The following is a 22,830-nucleotide window of genomic DNA, read 5'->3' as shown; positions in this document are numbered from 1 at the left end:
TGTTTTTTTTTGGTCTGCACTTTGTTTATGCACTGAATTAAAAATAGATTCCTCTGATCTGAGCCCCTTGTCCATCGCTCCCATTGGGTTAAAAACACAAAGGTAAACGAAAGGGAACTGCGTATAAAGCAATTCTGGACAGAGTTATAATTCGAGAGCTGACAAATTACTTTTCCAATAAAGGTATCATTTACAGTGTATAAAAGTGGAAATCCCGCGCTTGTAATCCCCGAATATATTTCGCATGGCTCGGGGTAGCCGGCTGCCTGACATCAACACGCTGAGCCGGATCTCAGCCAATACATTCGCTACAATGTTCACGGAAAGATATTTTCTATTGGGTTGAAAACCTGAGTGACCATTCAATCCGGTGGGACATTTGCAGGATACCTGTTCATATCAGTAACTGCACAACAATCGGGGAGCTTTTAATGAGCATGGCTCTCGGTGCGATGTTGAACTCTCCAGAAAGTTACACGTTTTAGTAGGGAAGTGTTTTCTTTTTTCTTTATGCTTGGAGTAAAACGGGGCTTGTCGCTGAAAGCGAGCAGTAGTCCAGTTCCCGGCCAGTGACCGAGTCGGCTGGAAAGCCGGGTGACCAGACTTCTCTGTGTGTGAGGTGGTATTTTGTCGCTTCCTGGGGTTTGGTAGCTTGCCCTACTCTGACCACCACCACTCCCACATAGAAAGTTGGACCCGTTTCCCTTCCCCCGTCTTCCTGACTTGCCCTCCTCAGTCAAACCCTCCAAGGAATGGCGGCTGCTTGCAAGCAATAGAAAACCAGACAATATTTACCTGAAATGCATGCAAGATTCCAAAAATAAGACAGCCTGGATGAACGGTTTCCTTCAAACGGATGCTTTGCCTCTCTGCCAGCAGCTGCCAGCATCGGTTTCTTCAGGGGGGCAGTTCTTGTCAAGGTTTGCTGCTGAATATGTGTGTGAATGCAGGAGGGTTCCGCCGAACAAACAGCAAACATTCTTCTCGGGTAGTCCCTGAGGGTCTGCAATGACCTGCTTCTACTCCACTGTCAGGATTCTGGAGTGAGCAATTAGATCAGCAGACCCTGCCTCAGTGCTGGGGGCAGGAGGAGCTGCCATCAGACGGGTGGCGAGTTTGAGAGGTGCTGACCAATTCTGAATGAGAAGGATTCCCATTATTTCATTCCCAGCTGTAAATCTGTTAAAATTAAGCCTGTCTCCTCTTTAAAAGCGTTTCTCTCTCGCCAATACAAGTTGTGTGCCTTTCATTTTTGTTGGACCTTCCTATGGGTCAATCACTGTGGATAAAGTTGCAGATTGCTATTTATGGTTTCATCCCTCCCAAAGATTTCCACTTTGTCTCATTGTTTGCTCTGTGTAGCCTGAAGGTCTTTCATTTTCTGTGGCACTATCTCTACACCTCCCTTATTCTTTGACCCCTGTCTTTCTCTGATCTCTCTCTAATTTACTCTGATTTATCTTTTTTCTCTCTCACCTCTCTCTCTCTCTTTTAAATTTGTGTCTCTGTTCACTGTGCCCTCTTTGGTTCTCTTCTTTTTATCACTACCATCTTTTTATCACTTCCTATCATTCTTTGATTCTCTTATTTTCCAACCTATCTTTGACGACTTGTATGCTGTTCAAGACTGGATCTATCATCCATTTCCCCATTTTCCTCCTTATATCATCCATCTATCATCCATCTCCCCATTTTCCTCCTCATATCATCCATCTCCCCATTTTTCTCCTCATATCATCCATCTCCCCATTTTCCTCCTCTTGTCCTCGCTACCATATTTTTATCACTTCCTATCATTCTGTGATTCTCTTATTTTCCAACCTATCTTTGACGACTTGTATGCTGTTCAGGGCTGGATCACCCACTCCTTAATTATGAGTTTTAGGGTCCACTAGGGCTGTCACCTCTTTGTTAGGTTGAAGGTTTACGCTTTTGTTCCAGGGTTTGGGGGCACATCGGTGCAATTCTGGGAGTGCTGTAGTGTAGGACATGTCACCTTGCAGGTGAGCTGTGACTCACCTGCAGTTTCATTCGCAGGCCATTGAACTTTCCATGTAAATAAGAGTCAATGTTCTGGCCAACATGTAATGCTCAAGCCAACAATGTCTAAAAGATTTCTCATCCTTTCAAGGATCTCCCATCCTTGACTTTATTATTGTCATTCTCTCTCTCTGATACTATGTCCTTAAAGTACCTCATAAACTTCTCTGTATGATCTTATCATCCATGTTCTTCAGTCTATATTCCATAGGGACTTCCTCTTTGTCTGCCAGTTTGACATTCAACTTGTTTGCTCTGACTGGTCTTTCTATTTCCTTTGGTCCCTGTGCCCTTGAGCTCGAATGCTTTTATTATACTATAATGTTTTCTCCATGTTATCTTCTCATTTCCCTGTTTGACAATTATATTTTATTCCCTTGTCGTTTATTTCATTTTTCTCCAAAGCTGTTCCCTCTCATGTCCCCCCCCCCTACCACCTTGCCTCTGTTTTTGAGATTGATGCCAGATTAACTTTTGCTTCAGAATGAACTTTGCCTTCACTTTTTAGAGGGCCCTGACAATGTGCTGAACCTGCATAATGTTCTTTTCCTTTGTGGTACCAGTCCCCGCACTTCATTGGACGCAGGCAGTCTCTGATTGAAGATGCTCGGAAGGAGAGGGAAGCAGCTGCTGCTGCAGCAGAGTCGGCGGATGCTGGCGACCAGCTGGTGTTTGAGGAGGAGGATGGCAGGGCCATGGTTAACCTGTTCTTCACACTTCGCTGCAGCAAGGGATCTGCACTCTCCCGCACTCTCAAAGTCTTTGAGGTAATAACAAACGCCAGTCACAGTGGCAATGAGTTTGCACAATATAGGGGATGATTCTACATTAAATTTGCTGTTCAAGAGCTTAGATGCAAAAAAGATAACTTGGCCTTTCAAACTCATTGACAATTACCTTGATGGTCAGATGAAAGTAATGAAATCAGTCTGGTTCTAGTCTTGACTCCAGAATCTGCAGTTGGATGACAGCAAACTCTATGAGATCCTTTGTTTATCTCTGAGTTCTACTGCAGCTGCTGCCTTTTATTGAGGTCAGTGACACAAGTGGGTGACTTCAGACATAGTCAGAACTGGAGAGTATAGGAAAAAAAAATTGAAATAATTGAAGCTGAAATTGTGATGTTTTTTGGCGAATTGTTTCCAAAATAAACTCTTGTAAATCAATATAAAGAGAAATTCAAGCAAGATTGACCACACACTAGTAAGATCAAAAACATTTGAAATGCACCTTATCAATTTTCAGCATGTTTTCTTCTTTAAAATTGATGTTTCAGCTGGGTTTTGGGTTAACCCATTCATGGCCATTCATGTAGCTCCTTTCGTGCTTGTGGGCAATGGCTCAGTGAGGCTTGAGGGCTAATTAACATGCAGGTGAAGCTCGCATTGGGTCTGGGACAAAAGATAAGGCCCAGGTGATTTTTTTTTACATTTGGTTTACTGAATTTGCTAGAAGTAGACAAACTAGTGTGTGCCTTTCGACCTATCAAGTCAGTTTCTTTCTAAGGGTGCAGTGCTGCTGGAGCTCACCAGAGCGCCCGTCCAGAACCTTAGGGGGTAGCTCCAGGCACCTCAAGGGGTGGTTCCAGCACCTCCTTGTCGCAGTTATGGTGAGCTCCGGCACCAAAAATGTTAGCACTGCACCCAGGATACATTGTTTTATGTCTAGGTGCTAATATTAGGTCTACTGTTGTAAAATTCTCCACTGACCAGGTTGAAAAGAGATGTTAATGGCATTTCCTATGAGCTTTGCAGTGAATATGTTACATATCACAGAGAACAGAGAAAACTGTAGCACGGTACAGGCCCTTCAACTCACAATGTTGCACCAACCTAATAACCTAGTCTAACAACTGCTTAGAAATTCCCTACTCCATAACCCTCCTTTTTTTTCGGTTCCATGTACCTATCTAATAGTCTCTCAAAAGATCCTATTGTACCTGCCTCCACTATCATTGCCGGCAATACATTCCATGTACTTGCTACTCTCTGTATGAAACCTTTCTCTTGCAACTCCCTGTACTTCCAATGCCCCTTAGCCATTTCAGCCCTGGGGAAAAGCCTCTGGCCATTCACATGATGAATGCCTCACATTGTCTTGGACACCTTAATTGGGACACACTTCATCCTCTGTTGTTCCAAGGAGACAAGACCAAGTTCACCCAAACTATCCTTGTAAGACATACTCTCCAATCCAGGTAGCATCCTTGAAAATCTCCTCTGGATCCTCTCTATACTATCTACATCGATCCTGTAGTGAGGTGATCAGAAAAGAGCAGAATATTCCATGTGGGGTGTAACTAAGGTCTTGGCTGTTGAACTTGATCCCACTGTTATGAAGGCCAATATCTCATACATTTTTTTAACAACACTATCAACCTGTGCAGAAGATTTGAATGTATTATGGGCATGGACCCCAAGGTCTTTCAGTTCTTCAACACTGCTCAGAACTCTTGCACTGTTTCTATTTTGCCTTCAAATTTGATGTACAAAAATGAACCACTTCACAATTTTCTGGGTTAAACGACATCTGCCATTTCTCAGCCCAGCTCTGCATCCTATCAATTTCCCTTTAAACTTTTCAGACTCTCCACAATGCCACCAGCCTTCATGTTATCCACAAAGTTACCAATCCACCTTTTTACTTCCTCATCCAGGTCATTTATAAAAATCACAGAGGAGGGGTCCAAGAACAGATCCCTGTGCCACACCACTAGTCACTGACCTCCATTCAGAATTCGAACCATCTACAAACACCCTCTATCTTCTGTGGACAAGTCATTTCTGTATCCACATAGCGAGGACTCTTTGGATTCCATGACTCCTTATTTTTTGAATGAGCCTTGCATGGGGAACCTCATCAAATGCCTTGCTGAAATACATATACACAGCTTCTATTGCTTTACCTTCATCAAAGTACTTAGTTCTGATTTCATTCAGGCTCGTGAGACAGTCTTCCCCGAACAAAGGCATGCTGACTATCCCAAATCAGATGATGCCTCTCCAAATGCTTGTAAATCTTGATCTCTTAGGATTTATTTTCAGAAAAACAACATGGTAATGGGCACTGTCTGCTGACGAGCCCCTGCCATCCAATCTTCTCCAACAGCTTGCCCACTGCTGAGTAAGACTCAGATATAATTTCCTGGGTTATCTCTAATTCCTTTCTTGAACAGGGGAATATTTACAATGATTGTCAACTATGATTCTAACTATAATATGTTGTCCAAGGTCCTTCACAATCGTACAAATTTGTGTAAGATGAATACTGAAGGAAGTTACAGGCCACCTCATTCACCAACCTGCGTGCCCCTCCTAATGTATGACGTGGGTCCACAGTCGATTTTTTTTTTGTCTTGATGTGTATAATTTGTAACATGGGCTTATTTTGAAACTGCTCTTCATAGTTGCTGGAAGCAAAGTGTTTGAAATTCCTCCCTAATCATGGTGGATATGGTGTAAAAATACATTTGTGTGGTGAGATTTCCTTGTGAGAACAGTATTGGGGTTGGCAAAATTCACTCCACTGCAATGATTTCAAGACAAACTCCAGTGGCTGCATAAACTTTACTCTGACATTACAGTGGCCAAGGGAGGCAGATACATGTCAGTAAACCTTGCTCAACGGCTTGCATAAATGTACCTTTATTTTTGAGTGGAGCATCAAATGGAGTGAAAACAGAAGATGCTGCAAACACTCAGTAGAAGAGGTAGCTTCTGATGTGCACTATGTCTCCAAACAAAGACCTTTCAACCTTGGGTGCTACTTGACTTGCTGAGTGTTTCCAGCATTTTATGTTTTTCCTCCAAACATTTGCAGTTCATTTTGGTTTCCAGTTAAGTGAAAGGTTGTCCCACAACACCGCTGGGAAGAGGGAAAGAAGTAAACCAAGAGCCCAGATCTGGGTTTTGAATTCTGCCTGAATATTGAAGGTGGGGAGAAAAAGGGAAGCCAGGAGTCCTTCAGTTTACAGGTCCAAGGACCATACTGATTAATAGAGGATTTGTTACAGTTTTGACACAAAGAAGATGCCAGGAGGAGGAAGAATGTATTTTGGTGCATTTTAGGGAAATTAAAGCTGAAAGAAAGTTAGATTTCTATTCATAGTCAGTGGCACTAATGGGCAATTTCAAATGAGGACTATTACTGAGAAAGGATTAGAGATCTGCAAGAGCCACATGAGTGATATGTGAGATAATGACATTCATTTCTAGGTCCCTTCTGGCAAAACAAATAAATTGTGGAAACCGATTAAGTTATAATAGTATTTGCATGCGAAAGAACAGCCTGTGGGGCTGTAGCAAGAAGCCAGCCATACATTATTATGGTTGCACGGAAAAGTAATTTAATATTCCATGTCAGGTTTCTCTTTAACATCCAAACTGATTGAACAAGTGGCCTCCGCATGGACGGACGCTGGATAACAATCAACAGAAATTGGATTCCCACTTAGCATCACTTTGTCTTGATTATATCAAAGCATGTGAACGAATAACTCTTCTTAATGCTGGAGGTAACCTAAGAGAATTGAAATCATTTGCTTCACTTGTTCTTCCCTGATTAGCTGGCTGTACCCAATTGGCTGAGTTCCGTCTAGGTGGGAACAGTCGGTCACTGGATGGGGAGGAGGGCTTGTTCTCCTGTTGCTCTTGGTTGACTCCTACTGCATGAAGAGATGGTCCATTTTCTGGTTTCCACCCAGCCAAATCCACGGGCCAGGAGTATCTGGTTCCCTTCACTGAGGTTTATCTCTGGAGTCTGACCTTGCCTCATTATGAATCTGCATCTTTAAGTCCTTTTGCACCATTAAGGTGGCTGTTCTACTATCCACCAGGGAACTGCACTGATATTGTTGAGAGAACTGCTGCACTGGAGATTATTGGACATTTCCACCTTTGAAACTTGCTAGTTTTGGGTTGTGCACATTATTTCATTTAGAAAGTTTACATTGACTCTGGGTGCCGTAATGGTCCCTCAACCCATCCAATATCTTGGTGCTGCCAGTTTGGCCTGATAGCCTGTGTCAATTAATTTTGACTCATAAGGATGGTAGAATAATTTATTCAGTATTGTATCACCTAAGAATTTGATTATGAATTATATTACATTCATGAGGATCTGTTAGGAAGCCTTGGAGATTTTGTCCAATGGATTACCAGTTGCATCACAGGCTGGAGTAATTAAGGAGTGGCAATCATTCTACAGTAAGTGTGATACTACAGATTCTATCACCAATGTGTATATGTACAGATTGTAGTGTAGGATGACTGTGATTGGGTGAGAGTGTAGCCACACCTACTGGCAGGTCTTAAAGGGTTGCTCCTAGCCAGACCAGGTCATTCTGGACTGGTCGACCTACTTGTGATACGCTCCAGTTTTTTAGTTAATAAAAACCTTGGTTTGGATCAACAAGCCTTTGGTTCTTTCGACGCGCTCTACAGTAAGTCATTGCATAATGTATATACTAAAGATCAGTGAAGATTATTTCACTGTGAAGCATTGACTGACAATTTCTATCCATGGATGCTGCCTGACCTGCTGAGTTCCTCTAGAAGTACAAGATAGAACTAATTTTGTTTTAACTGTGTGACAGCATAGATGTCTTTATATGCGTGAATGAAATGATTTCTTGATAGTTCTGTTTGTCTTGTTGACTGTGGTAGTTTTGCACACTTTGCTTCAAAGCAATCATTGATTGGAAGCAAAAACCTTGGACTAGTGACCAGGGTGATTCCTGGTGGCTCCAAAGATGAAGCTTTGAAGAAATGTATAATGAATCTGGAGAACCTCTCCAGGGCATAAGCCAGGGCAAACTTGATATGGAGCTCCATCTGTTGCCCATGCAGTAGGATCTCCGACTCCATGCTAATGAAACGTCTAAAGGAACAATGAAAGTCAATTCAGTTTGGTGCCAGCTGCATTGCAAGAATTGCTGTTGCCGGTGCTAGGTACAGCAGTCAGCTGTCTTCGGGACTCCAACTCTGGATTTTTCCTCAGGCTTTTCTCCCAAAGCCTTTCCGTTAAGCAGGTGTAGCCACAAGACAATAGAGATTTGAAATTGTACTCACTCTCCTAGTTGAGTTGCCGTCTGTGGTTAACGAGCCCCACAGGGAGAGGTATAAGAAAATAGAGAAAAGACTAAAAAGAGTAGACACGAATTACATATCTAGTGCAACCAGTGTATGACCAGAGGACACTAGCATGAAACTTATACATTTCAGGAGGATTAAAAGTTTGTGAAAACAATGAATTCCTTGAAATTGAATATGTTTAATTTGGAGTTCCTTTAAGATAGCACTGACCTGATATCTATTGATTAAGAGCTAACTGGCAGTGACAGAGATATAACTTCCTCCCCCCCCCCCCCCCCCCTCCCCACCCAGGGTGCTGCTGGAGGATTCGCTGAGTAATCAGGAGGAGGAAACGAATGGGTGCTGAGGGAACTAGGTGGATGGAATTTTGCAGAGTTTCAAATTGGTTCTTTCTCATCCTGTTATAGACCTTTGAAGCCAAGATACACCACATTGAAACCAGGCCATCCAGGAAATGTAAAGATAACCCAGAGATGCTCGAATTCTTCCTCCGCTGTGAAACAAGTAGCTCGGATATCAGCACCCTGGTCAGTTCCTTGAAAAGAGTTGTGGAAGAAGTAAAAACGACAAGCGAAGAGAAATGTAAGAGTGATGCCATGTTACTCTGTCTAACCAGCAGACATTTCTTCCCAGGCTATGCAAATCCCAAAATACTGATTTAATCCAATTATTTTTATGTTGTCTATTTCTTTTGTAGTTTTCATTTGTATTTGTTTGAGAGCTGGATTTCAAACTTCCAATTGGAATTCTGAGTGATTTTTACCCCCCCCCCCCCCCCACCCCACCTTTCATACTCCAGGGGTCATTTAATACTATTGTCTCATCAGTAATTATCCATAATATTTGGATCTGAAACTCAATATTATCACAGTAAATATGGGATAGAAACAAATAATTTGATTAATTGAGAACATCAAGTATCCTTTCATATTGACCCTACACTGTGGGGTGAACAAAAATAATTATTTTATTTTTCTCCATGTTCCCATCAAATCTACCCCTCCCTTTCTCCCCAGAATTTACACCATAACAGTTACATAACAACATAATAATCACACCATAATGCATACATATTTGGGGAAATTTACATGGATAATTAATCTGGAAAATCCTATGTGTTTGGGGCGTGGATGAAAACGGGTACTCCAAGGGAAAACCTGGTCATAGGGAGAATGTTCAAGCTCCCCACAGGTGATACCGGAGTCAGGATTGGACCCAGGTAGCAGGCCCTGTGAGGCAGCCGTAAAAGAAGAAAGTCTGCAGACATGTGGTTGAAACACAAAGTTGGAGAAACTCAGCAGGTGTCCTTTATATAGCAAAGATAAAAATGCATTACCGCCATTTTGGGCTTGAGCTTTTTAGCTGCTCTCTGAGGTGCAGTGCAGTATTGCTGTTCTTGTGATATAACATCTTTAACACTGTAAAAAATCTCCAAAAGTTTTACTAACTCATGAGGAAATAATAAAACAGACCATCTGGTCACATGGATTTGATGGAACATTGCAAAGCAGAGAGCTAAAGATTAGTGTATTTTAGAGAGAACATCGAAATGTGAAACAGTTGAAGACACATCTACAAGCAGTTGAGGGTTTAACAGTCAATGTTTAGGAAGTGGGAATTTGTGCAGGGCTGATTTCTTAGATTATAATAGAAATAAAGGAGGTTTCTGGAATAGAAGGGAAGGAAGCCATGGTTGGGGGGGGGGGTGGGGGATTTGATTACAAGAACTTTAAAAAGTGATTGCCTGGTTGGGATCCAATGTCTTGTAGTGAAAAGTTTAGTTTCATGGAGAGCAGACACTTGGAAGACCTACTGAGGGTGGAAAAAGTTGGAGATCACTCTGAGGAACACTGGAGGTAGTGCATGGATGAGCTTTTAGCAAAAGACTAACTCAGACATGGCTAGAAGGGAGTAACGTTACAGAGAAAAGTATTGGCAGGAGGTCATTTCTGAATCTTGCCACATCAGCTGCTATATTTCTCTAGCCTATTGGAGCTCATCTTTCTGCTTAAAACAAATCCAGTGCAAGTTGTGAAACTGTGTCCTAGCTTAAACTAGGCTTTTGGATGTTGATGGACATTGGAAGAAAATCTGAAAGATGAAAGAAAGATGGACATAGAAGTGTCACTGTGAGGTACACACAAAAACTGATTGAAAAGATTCCATTTGACTGATCATAAATATTTGTGGAGTGAGCAGCAAAACTATCTGAAGATAAGGTGTTTTATCCCGTCTTTCAGGAACAGTCTAGAAGAGACAAGTGCAATGAAGGAAATACAATTACCAGTAGGTTTAAGACACCTATATAACACACTTTAATAACCCAAGTTGATGTCCATTTGTGCTGTTGGTTAAGAGAAGAATGTTATTTATGAAACCAAAAGGAAATAATGCCACAAGGTATTTGATATCCCACTTGATAAAGGTATACAGGGGCTCCTCCTACAAAATGGAGCATCATAGCAATGAATTGAAGTGTCAGAATGGTTAATATTCTTCAATCCTGGCACTGGTCTTGACCCCCATATCTTTCTGTTTCTGACCCAGAGTGCTAGCAACTGAGACAAATGACATTTATTTCAACCATTCCTATATTTGCAAAGTTCATGTGTATCACATTCTAGAAAAATGTAGTATTGCGTGACAATAATGGAACCTTTACCTTTAATCTTAATGGAATGTTGAGCTGTATATTCTGTTCATTGATTATAAATAAGTGCAAACACCTTTAAAGATATTTAAACATGCATATACATATTTGATGAACGAGCTCATATAATTCATAGGTTATAATCAAAATATACATTCCAATACAAGTGCCAAATCTGTATAATTGTTTGGTGATCAGTGAGGTTGAAGAAACCTGGCAACAATCCTTCCCACCTCTCCTCAGGTCCCAGAGCAGACACCATACACATCCCCTCCCCACCATTTTGTTCTGATGCATGCCTACATTCTGTCATACATTGATGAAGTGCTCAAGTCCCAAAACCTTGGTTATGTATCTTTATATTTGCTATTTAATGTACGCTGTTTTACCTGCTGAGTTATTCCAGCATTATTGTGTTTTTACAACGTTGAAGGACAGCTGTGCCTTGAATATCTCTGCTGATTACCTCCTCCACCCATGCTTTGACTCATCAGCATCTATTGCAGGGGTGGCAGCCTCGCTGCTGGTGTGCCCAGGTGTTCTGCAGCATTTCCTTTCCCTTGGACGGTGCTCTTATTTGTTGGATTGATTTTTATTTGGAGATTGCGTACGATTATTCTGTCCATTATTGGTCTAGCACAAGTGGATGATTTTTATTATTTTTAATAATTATATTTAAATTATTTTTAAATTTAAATTTAGCATGGTAACAGGCTCTTGTGGCCCACGAATTCATGCCGCCTAATGACATCCAATTAACTTACAAACCCTGGTACAATTTCAAGAGTATGAGGAAACTGAAGCCCCCCTGGGAAACCCACGCAGGCACAGGGCGAGCGTACAAACTCCTTACAGACAGCACAGGATTTGAACCCCGGTCCCAATCGCTGGTGCTCTAACCGGTATGCTAGCCATGCCGCCCCAAGTCGTTCTGCAACTGTTCTGGCTATTCCATGAAGCTGTTTGCCTGCTGATGCATTTTATTTCTTTTTCCAGATCATTGGTTTCCAAAAAAGCTATCAGACCTCAACAGGTGCCATCAACTGGTTTCAAAATATGACCCAGACCTCGATTTTGATCATCCAGTAAGTTCCTAGAGATTTTTTTGCAAAGGTTTGGGAAGTGCAAGTCAGTTAAACACTTCCAATGTGAAGTGTAAGACTTCAATAAAGTTGAAGAATTAAACACAGCCCAGGGCACTGGGCATTATGGCCTGTTTCTATGCTGTTATGTTTATTTTATGGTCATGTTGATTTCAGCCACAGTTAGTGATGAATTACCAAAATGACTCCAACATTAAATGAGAGGTAACTAAATCCTTTACAATATTCATTCATTCAATATATCTCAGAGTCAATGTTTGCAATTTGGGTTTTGTCTAAAATGTTTGTTGTTCATGACATTTTTAACAAGTGTTCTGTCGACCTACTGATTTCCCTTCAACACTATCTCCAGCGTAGAACTAATGAGTAGTTGTGTTTTGAGGGGTCCTGGCAATGAAGAGCACGGGACTGCAGTGTATGGTCCCACAAACAAAAGTTCACAAAAGGTAGGGTGGGAAAGGCAAGAAATCATTTGCCATCAATCAAAACTAGAGGAAAAGGATGTATGGCCATTCTGGTCTGATAACTGGTTGGAATTCTTCAGGGATCAATGCTGAGACCGCAACCACTTGCATCTATATCAATGATCTGAATAAAAGAACTGTGCGTGCTGCAGCCAAATTTGTCGATGTTTCAAAGCTAGGGGTGGGGATGAAGGGAACATAAAGACCCTGCAAACGTGTAGATAAGTTGTGAGTGGATGAAGATTTGGCAGGTGGAATACAACACAGGTAATATGTTTGAAGGGAAGAATAAGGACAAGTATATTGCTTAATGGGAAAGTAACTGATGCAGTGTGTGGCATATGGCAAGTAATTAGGAAGGAAGATGGAATATTCCATGTATGAAGGAGTAAAATTGTTGAGTAATGCCCATGATGTCGAAGACCACTCATTGAGGATGGTGTGCAATGTGGCCGGTATTTTATGAGGAAACGATGAGCAGTTTGCATCTATATCCATTGGAAAACATTGGAGATGATCCTATTGAAACAAGATTCCCAGTGAGTTTCAGGATTAGATGCTGAGAAGATGTCTCCTTCCATAAGTAAATCTAGAATTGAGAACAAAATAGTTTCATTAAAAAATTAAGATGGAGATAAGGAATCTTTGAATTTATCTCAGAGAATTAAGGAGGATGAATCTTTAAAAAGAGCATCAAATGGCAGGAGGTGAGGCCAAGATCAGATCTGGAGTGTCCTGTTGAACAGGCTCGGCAGGTGGCACAGTTCTTGTTTCTCATTTCATTTTCTTAAGTTTTCCTAAAGATAAGATTGCAATAGACTGGAATGAAGATGAGAAGAGACTGTTTGCAAGTGAAAGGTGAATGAAACTATAAGAGGCTTTAGCTATGTTGAATCCATGTATCTTGTTGATGGATGAAATGAGATGGGTTTCTCAAAATGGCACCACTGGCCAACTTTGCAGAAGATGGGCGTGCAGACAGTTTGTGGCTTGTTTGTTCTAGTTTACCATTGGTCCATGCTGGAGCCCTCACAGGGCAGTACAGCTCTTTCATTCCTGATCATGAGCCCAGCAGGCCGCCTATTTTAGTTACTTCTTCTTGTCCAACTCTTGGAACCCTGGAGACTTCAAAGGGCTACAACATAAGATCGTTGTGACGCAACCTCTCTGCTTCATGTGCTGATTGCTCAATGGCACAAAGGAAGAGCTACATGATGCCACAAATTGAGAAGAGGAGCTTTGCAGAATTAATATGGAGAAACATAACTGATCCAAGGGAGGACTTGAACCCCATACACCTGACTATCCTGGAGAAGGCTGCAGAGGATATTCTTGTAGAAAGGAATGAGGAGAAGGTGACGAGTCAGTCCTTCCCAGATCTTGGATAGGTTTTACTTTGCTCTTCTTGTCCTTTTTAATTTTCTTCTGTACAGATGAACAAGTAAACTAAATGTCAAATTCAGTTTCTTAAAGTAAATTACAAGCCTGCATGTAATTAAATGTTCTAGCATTGTTTCCCTGCTGTCACTGTGACCAGGAGGGGAATAATGTCCTCATAGCAGACAGCGTCCCTCTGTCCTGCACACTACATATATATGTCCTGGGGAGTACAGTCATTGTGTTTGGGCAAACAGCTGAATCAGAGCATATCAGTGAGGGGAAGCTAATGGTGTGGGTGGTGAAAAGAAACAGAAGTCCACTGGCCATATGGCCACATATGCCCTGTTGTTAGTTTGCCTGCACTTTAGAAATGGCAGCATTGTGGTGGTTAGGGCTCTTGTTAATGCCATTGCAAATGGATTTAATTACATTTCATGAGGGCTGCAGATAAACCACTGAGGTATTGGGACAAAAAAAAGACTGACAGCAAGTTCCAAAATGTCCTATTGGTCTTTACAACCAAAAATCTATTCTCAATTTGATGCAGGCCGTCAATATTTGTACAGCAACAATGCAATCATTCCAGGATTACCTGTTTTTTTTCATTGATGCTGATTGGGAGATAGTTGCTGACCAGGATGCTGGGAGGAGATCTTTGTTCATCTTCACATTAATAAAGGGTGGTGTGATTATCGCAATGCCTTTACAGTGTCAGCGATTGGGGCCAGATCTGGGCTCAAGTCCGCGCTGTCTGTAAGGAGTTTGTACGTTCTCCCCGTGTCTGCATGAGATTTTCTCCAGGGTCCCCGGTTTCCTCCCACTATTCAAAATGTGTAAGTTGATGGGGTGTAAATTGGGCGGCACAGAGTTGTGGGCCAAAATGGCCTGTTACTGTGCTGTATGTCTAAATTTAAATGAAAAAAAAATTAAAATGAATGTAGATCTCATACAGAAGTGCAAGAAAGCAGATGTTTAACTTTTCACCTGAAAAGCAGGGTGGCATTTCACTCACAACTGCTACAGTTTGAGCTGTAGCTGAAAACAAATGAAACTGAGGTGGAACTCCAAAGGTAGAGGCAACAGCAAGGGTCACGGGGCCTTGTTTGCAGCATCAATGCCAGCAGATGGCAGCGTTGTCCTTCCAGAGCAGAACCTGCTTAGTCATTTCTTCGACTGCATCCACGTCTTTGCACACCATCAGGGAAGGTGCAGGCCCCTTACCTCCCATGCACTTGACTGCCTTGCCCTCAGTCCTTATTTCAGTTTGCTGTGCCAGTCCTCCTGTTTCCTCACAAAAGATACCCAATCCGGCTCCCTCTTCAGAATGACACGAATGAATAATAGGGAGCAAAAAATGTAAGATTTGTAAATGAGAAACTGGGGGGAAAAAAGAATCTGCTGGAAACATTCACCAGGTCAGGGAATATCTGTGGAGATCATCAGAAATGATAGTAAATATTTATTCATCAGTTCATTCATTGCCTAATAGACTGGAACCACCTGCTCCTTATTGCCCAGGTTGTTTGGGCAAGCTGAATGTAGGTGAATGGATTTTCTGTTAGATCATTTCAGGCAATCTGCAGATCAGATGGTGGATTCATTAAATTGCAGGGACAGCCTCTCATCTTATATTTGCAGCCTTTCAATGTGTCTGTTTTGTATTCTGTTGGGAAAAAATTCCATTTTATTCCCATCAGAAAGACGATATGTGCCTGCTCTTGGATCTCAGTGTACTCAATTTTCTCGTTGCCTGGCCAACTGAAAAGCCAAAATTCTAATCATTGATAAATGATAATGATACCATCTAGACAATATTTTGTGAATGTTGGCTTCATTGAAGCTGCATGGTATCAGCACGGAACCAGCAGAGGGCTGCAAGGGGTGAGCTGTTTCACCAGGTGAGCAGGAGGGCAGAGTCCCCACCAGCTGTCCCAGGGGAGAGAAGGACAAGCACCTTGGTCACAGGTGAGCAGGAGGGAAAGTCCCTGCCAGCTGTCCCAGGGAGAGAAGACCATGCACCTTGGTCACAGGTGAGCAGGAGGGAAAGTCCCCGTGAGCCGTCCCAGGGAGAGAAGGACGGGCACCTTGGTCATGGGTGAGCAGGAAGGAAAGTCCCTGCCAGCTGTCCCAGGGAGAGGAGGACGGGCATCTTGGTCATGGGTGAGAAAGAGGGAAAGTCCCCGCGAGCTGTCCCAGGGAGAGGAAGACGGGCACCTTGTGGCTTGCACAGTTATTTATGAACTGTTGCACTGCATGTGGGGGAAGATGCCACATTTTCACCCTCCACTTCCTCCATTTGTGAAGATCCAAAAATTGAAGCAAACTGTAATATTGTATTACAATAAAAACCAGGGTAAAGCCAACTGTCATGATAATGAATATGCATGATATGTATTAACCTGACCAGAAGTCAGATGGTATGCACTGGAGGTGGAAGGTGCAGGAGGGTGAAATAAGGGAAGCAGGAAAATAAAGACATTGAGATGTTCAACTGTTAAAGCATGTGGTGATGGTGTTATTAATTTCACATTTCGGGCCACAAATGTGACATTGGCGACGAGGATAAACATCTTGGATTTTAAATGTGATAAACATTTTGGATTTTGAATCGGTGGCTTTGAGCTGGAAGGTTTTCTTCATGGCAGTCACAGGAGCTGAATTTCTAGCACTTCGAGGTGTTCCTCATTTTGACCCGACGGGTGATGCAAGCACTGTGAATGTGAAGTGGAAGGCATGGCTGGAAGAATTTGAAGCCTACGCCGACAGTCATGGCCTATTTCTCGATAGCAGTACGGCGGAACAGAAAGTGCAGCGGAGGACGTTACTTCTCTTCACCGCAGGACCTGCAGTTCGGGAAACTTTTAAAATGCTTTCGAATACTGGAAGGAAGGAGGAATACCAGAAAGCCGTAGATGCATTGAATGCACACTATGTGGTGACACCGAATGCTACATTTCAACGCCATTTGTTTCGCAAAACAAAACAAGAAGATGGAGAAACAGTTGCCCAGTATGTGACGAGATTGTGACAACTGGCTGTGGGATGCAATTACGTGGTAGTTGATTTGGACAACCAGTTATTGGATCAAGTTGTGCAACACTGCAGATCAGACAAACTCAGAAGGCGACTGCTGGAAAAAGGGGGTGAGTTGAAACTTACCAATGCTTTAACAATGGCTGCTGCATTAGAGGCTGTTGAGGGGCAATTTCATACCATGAAACTGAAAAACAACTCAAGCCAGCCCAGTAAAGACAAAGTTGGTCAACAAGTAAATAGGCTCTCGCATAGCCATAGCCAGCCAAGATATATGCCGACACATGTCTTGGAGTGTTACTGACGTGAAAAAGACCCATGCTGCCCAGCAAAAGGCAAAGTTTGTAGATAGTGTGAAGGTAAGGACCACTTTGCAAAGAAGTGCAAAAGCAAGTCAAATGCAAACCAGAATGGGAAGAGTACAGCTTCTAAGGGCAAAGCTAGGGGGAAAGGAAAGTATACTGGAAAGAAAGGCACTATTCGCCATATAAAAGGTGACCCAGAAAGTGACGATGATGATGACAACCAGGATGGGCAGAAATACTATCAGTTTACATTGAATGATGTACATCACGAGAAGGTCCCTGTGATAATTGTTGGTGTGACAGTTCCGGTCATTGTAGACTCAGGCAGTGACAGTAATGTAATTGACCGACACTTATGGGAGAAATTGAAAAGAAAAAAGATCATTTGTACATCAAAGAAGTGTTCAAAGAAACTGTATCCATACACAGCAACCAAGCCATTGCAGACCATTGAATGTTTCACTGCGACTGTTGAAGCTGGTGACAAGTACACCGAAGCAGAATTTGTTGTCATAGACGAGAGGGGAGAACCATTGCTGAGTAGATGCACGGCGTAAGACCTGGCAATACTTCATATTGGAACTCGTGTCAATTCAGTTCAGTCATACGAGGATATGAAGCAAGAATTCTCTGCAGTTTTCCAGGGAGTAGGAAAGTGGACAAAACGGTCAAACCCAAGGCGCAACCAGTGCACAGAACTCCATTTGGACTTCATGGGAAAGTCAAGGCCAAAATCAAAGAGTTGATCGAGCAAAACATTATTGAACCTGTAGAACATTCAACACAATGGGTCAGCCCAGTAGTGATCGTGCCCAAACCAAATGGTGACATAAGACTGTGTGTTGATATGAGGATGGCCAATGAAGCTATAATTCGAGAACGACACCCCATACCAACAGTGGTGGAAGTACTTCAGGAGTTAACTACCAGTCAGGTGTTCTGAAAAATTGATTTAAAATGGGGCTATCATCAATTAGAGCTGGACCCAGAATCCAGGGACGTGACAACATTTGTGACTCACTGTGGATTGTACCGGTACAAGAGACTATCGTTCGGCATCAATGCAGCTCCTGAGGTCTACCAGTACGAAATCCATCGAGTGATTCAAGGCATTCCTGGAGTTGCCAACATTTCTGATGACATCATAGTCCATGCGGCTACAAAGGAAGAGCATGACAGACGGTTGAGGCATGTGCTATCCAGATAACAGGGGGCAGGCTTTACCGTGAATGGAGACAAGTGCCAGTTTGCTGTCTCAGAGATGGACTTCATGGGACACAGGCTTACATGGGAAGGACTGAACCCAGCTGATGACAAGGTGAAAGCTGTTGCAGATGCATGTGAACCCCAGAATGCAACTGAGATGAGGAGCTTCTTGGGATTGGTTAATTATTGCGCAAAGTTCATCCCTAACTTTGCTACACTGGCAGAACCACTGAGGAAAGTAACCAGGAAAGGTGTACCATTCCATTTTGGCTCTGAGCAGAAGGAAGCATTCACAGCTCTGAAACAAAGTCTGACGAATGCCGATACTCTTGGGTATTATGATCCGGCTGCTCCAACCAAAGTCATAGTGGATGCTAGTCCTGTTGGTTTAGGAGCCTTGTTAGTCCAGATGCGTAATGTGGGACCAAGAATCATTGCCTATGCCAGCACATCTTTGACAGACGTTGAAAGGAGATATTCTCAGACAGAGAAAGAAGCACTCGGACTTGAATGGGCCTGCAAGAGATTCCATGCATATTTGTATGGCATTGAATTTGAACTCATCACGGATCATAAACCATTGGAGGTGATCTATGCCGCCAGGTCCAAACCGTGTGCCAGGATAGAACGATGGGTGCTCAGACTCCAACCGTACAAGTACAGAGTAGTTCACATTGCCGGGAAAGCAAACATTGCTGATCCGCTGTCCAAATTGTTGAAAGATGGATGCCCACAATCCAAGTCAGAATTGGGGACAGAAGCAGAGAGCTTTGTACGCTTCGTAGCGATCCAGTCGACACCGGGAGCTGTGACAGCGAGGGAAGTCGAGAGAGAGTCCGAACATGACCCAGAACTCCTGGAAGTTAGAGAATGTATCCAAAGTGGTCAATGGGACAAGTGCATTCACAAGGCATATATTCCCATTAGAGACAATCTTTGTTGCATCGGGCAGTGTGTATTGAGGGGGTGTAGATTGGTGATACCATGGAAGTTGAGACTGAAGATCGTATCATTAGCTCATGAAGGACACCTAGGTATTGATGTTACCAAGCGAACCTCAGGAGTAAAGTATGGTGGCCAGGTTGTGATAAAGACGCAGAGAAATTCGTCAAAACCTGCCATGGGTGTCAACTCACAAGTAGGAGTGATCCTCCAGAGCTGATCCGGAGTACTCAACTCCCGACAGGACTGTGGATCGATGTAGCTATTGATTTTCTCACCCAACTGGTGAGTCAATCGTGGTAGTGGTAGATTACTACAGCAGATACTATGAGTACTCTGTGATAGGTCAATGACCACTGAAAAAACAATACAAGCATTGGCAGAGATCTTCGCGAGATATGGATTGCCTGTTACGCTATACTCTGACAATGGTCCACAGTTCATTTCAGAGACATTTGCTGAATACATGAGGACCACAGGTATCCACCATCATAAAGTAACTCCTAAATGGCCGCAAGCCAATGGGGAAGTTGAGAGACAAAATCAGTCCATCGAAAAACGATTACGGATTGCTCATGCAGAAGGACAGAACTGGAGAGAAGCATTGCTATCCTATGTAGCTGTCCATCGGGCAACGCCTCATGCAACCACAGGAAAAAGTCCAGCAGAAGTACTTTTTGGGAGGAAAATCCGCACAAAAATGCCCGAAATAAAGGAAATCAGGGACGACCAGGAGATGAGGGACCACGATGCTGAAAGGAAGTGAGCAGCAAAGCTGTATGCAGACTCGAGGCATGGGGCCAGGTAGTCAGACATCATGCCTGGAGATAATGTTCTTGTGAGGCAAGAGAGTGGTGGTAAGCTAGACACACCTTATTACCATCAACCTTACACGGTTGTATCCAGAAGCGGCAGTATGGTGACAGTCAAGTCTCCAGCTGGAGTCCTGTACAAAAGAAACATGTCTGGTGTCAAACAGTACCAATCCAGAGCGACTCTGAGTGAAGTGGTTGGAAGTCCAATACAAGATGCTCAACCAGATGATGTTCCAGAGGTAGTTACCAGCATTCCTGATGAAGTGGCCAGAGTACCAGAAACACCAGAGGCCGCAGCGAGCAGTGTTTTCGGTGCTGAGGGTGAACAACCAAGTTGCAACAGTAGCATTGCAGGAAGGCCGAGACGGGACAGGAAACCACCTAAGCGATATGAAGATTTTGTATCATATTTCTAATCGTGCCCGCATTATCACGAAAGTGAAAGTTTGTGATAGTTGGAATGAGTTTCAATGAAGCGCAGTAATGTTACTCACCAAGGAAGAGAAATGATAATGGGAACATATGGACAGTGATTTGATCAATACATCATAAAGTACATGTATGAGTGCTGTATGAATTGCATTTTATTTAGTCGACTATTTGGTATTAAATGAAAACAAAAAGTATTGGAATTTAAACATGTGAGGTATATAAATTTAAATGTTTACATTTTGCATATGAGGTGAGCATTGTATTAGTATAATTACAGAAGAACAGTTGAGCTATTATATTACATTTGGTTATAACATGTTTATGTTACATTTTGTGAAGAGGGAATTTGAAGTTGTTTTGTTGGTTCAAAAGGCAGAAAAATGTTATTGATAGTGTTAAAGTGTCGACATTTAAACATAAAGATATAAAGTTTATTTCTGGTGAAAGGAGGGATGTCATGATAATGAATATGCATGATATGTACTAACCTGACCGGAAGTCAGATGGTATGCACTGGAGGTGGAAGGTGCAGGAGGATGAAATAAGGGAAGCAGGAAAATAAAGACACTGAGATGTTCAACTGGTAAAGCATGTGGTGATGGTGTTATTAATTTCACATTTTGGGCCACAAATGTGACACCAACCTCCCTGCTTTTTTCCCCCCTCTCCACCTCCACCCTTGGGCTTCTTGAGTTTGTCTTTAAAGCCGAAAATCGAGAGGATTAACACATGACCCACTAGGTCTGTTGTCAGGAGACCAGCCAAAACGTACCACAATGCAGAAACACTCCAGGCAGTTTCACAGTCAGATCCAGCGTGTAGAATGTTGTGATGTTCCTAGCTTTATTACTACCACGTGTGTAAATATTACTTGGGCATATTTCTTTGAGAGAAATTGTGCGGAGAGGGTGAATTTCTAAATTGGCTGTGCCCATGAATGCTCCAGTTTTTTATTTGTACAAAAATGAAAACTGCTCAAAGTCTTTCACACCCATAGTTTCAATCATGTCTATGCATTCCTATCAATAGATAATATTATATTTGTTCTCTAAATACACCACTGGCACCCCGTGGCACCTTGACACTTCCCCCCCACACCCCACCCCACCTCTGTTGTTTAGAGGAATTCCCCTTGGTTTCAGCCCCTCAGTGCCCAATAATGGGAGAAATCCAGGCAGGCCCTTCCCCTCAGCAACCTCACATTGGCTGCGTCACGCTGCTCCACGTCCCATGGCATGTACTCCTGCAGCCTGAAACCAGCCAGTCGGCAGCATTCCCTTACTGACTTTTCCAACTGCTGAAAGACCAACCAGTTTCGGACAGATGAAAGTGCACCTTTCACCGAGTTGATGGTCTTCCAGCAGTTCTGGATGTTTGACTCCGAGTGTGTCCCTGGGAACAAATTGTAGATCAGGGAGTCACATGGTGGCTGGGAATGAACCGTGACACAGACCCTTCTCCACATACTCTTTGCGAATCTGCTTTCAGCAAAGAGGTGGGTGACTGTCTCCACTCCACTGCCGTCATCTTGAGGTCAACGTGTGTTGTGGGTGATGTACCAGTTGTAGGGCAAGATCTGATTGGAAGGGCTCCTCTCTCCTCCATTCAGGCCATGTTCTGATGCTTGGCTGTGGCCCCTGGTGATGAGGCATTCCATCAGATGACCTGGAGGGTCTGCTCAGGGAACAACCCAACTGGGTCTATTGAGTCCTCCTCTCTTATTTTCTGCAGAACACATAGTGCTACTCGGTGCCCTTGTACTTTGATTCCATGTAAAGCCTGTTGCAGCCACACATGAAAGTGGTAATCAGATGAAGGCCACATTGGGTACGCCCTTGCCCCCATTATCTGATGACTTGTACATGCCGCTCTTTCATAACTCTCTCCATCTTGGATCGCCATATGACCCGGAAAACAGCTTTGGTGACCGCCAGGGTGGAAGAGTGGGGGAAGGGCCACATACAGCAGTCCCAAGAGCACCTTGCACCTGATAACAAGGTTCTTCCCCATTATTGAGATAGAACGCCGTGACTGCAGACCCAATTTCTGATAGGCATTTGAGATCTGCTCTGACCAATTCTTCTTGCACGCCTCAGCTCCTCCAAACAAGATCCCTAACACCTTCAGGTGGTCAGCTCTGACTGTGAAGGGGATGGTGGAGTGGATGGACCATGCACTGGGATCACACTATGTCAGCTCATCATTCACTTGTAGTAGTTCCCAGTATTTCCCTGAAGCTTGAATGATAAGAGTACATTTTGGTTATTGTCTAATCCCAGCAACCATCCACTCAACTTTGTTTAATCATTTAGTACCCGATCCTGATAGGTTTGCATCCAAAGTGTTCCTGTGTTGCCCTGTCCAAGAG

The 22,830-nt window shown here is 43.0% G+C and overlaps 1 protein-coding gene across 2 annotated transcripts in view; it reads left to right on the top strand.

The window, feature by feature from the left end:
• th (tyrosine hydroxylase) overlaps nt 1-22,830 on the top strand; it is a 49,555-nt gene that overhangs the window by 2,262 nt on the left and 24,463 nt on the right. For both annotated transcript variants that reach the window (XM_069913562.1, XM_069913554.1), the window contains exons 2-4: nt 2,604-2,807; nt 8,540-8,714; nt 11,779-11,867. In XM_069913562.1, the coding sequence (XP_069769663.1) occupies nt 2,736-2,807; nt 8,540-8,714; nt 11,779-11,867 (336 nt within the window). In that variant the 5' untranslated portion in view covers nt 2,604-2,735. The remainder of the gene's footprint in view (nt 1-2,603; nt 2,808-8,539; nt 8,715-11,778; nt 11,868-22,830) is intronic.

The sequence above is a fragment of the Narcine bancroftii genome, chromosome 1 (assembly GCF_036971445.1).
Source record: "Narcine bancroftii isolate sNarBan1 chromosome 1, sNarBan1.hap1, whole genome shotgun sequence".
In the NCBI taxonomy this organism is placed as follows: Eukaryota; Metazoa; Chordata; class Chondrichthyes; order Torpediniformes; family Narcinidae; genus Narcine; species Narcine bancroftii.
This window is presented reverse-complemented; position numbering and strand designations above follow the sequence as displayed.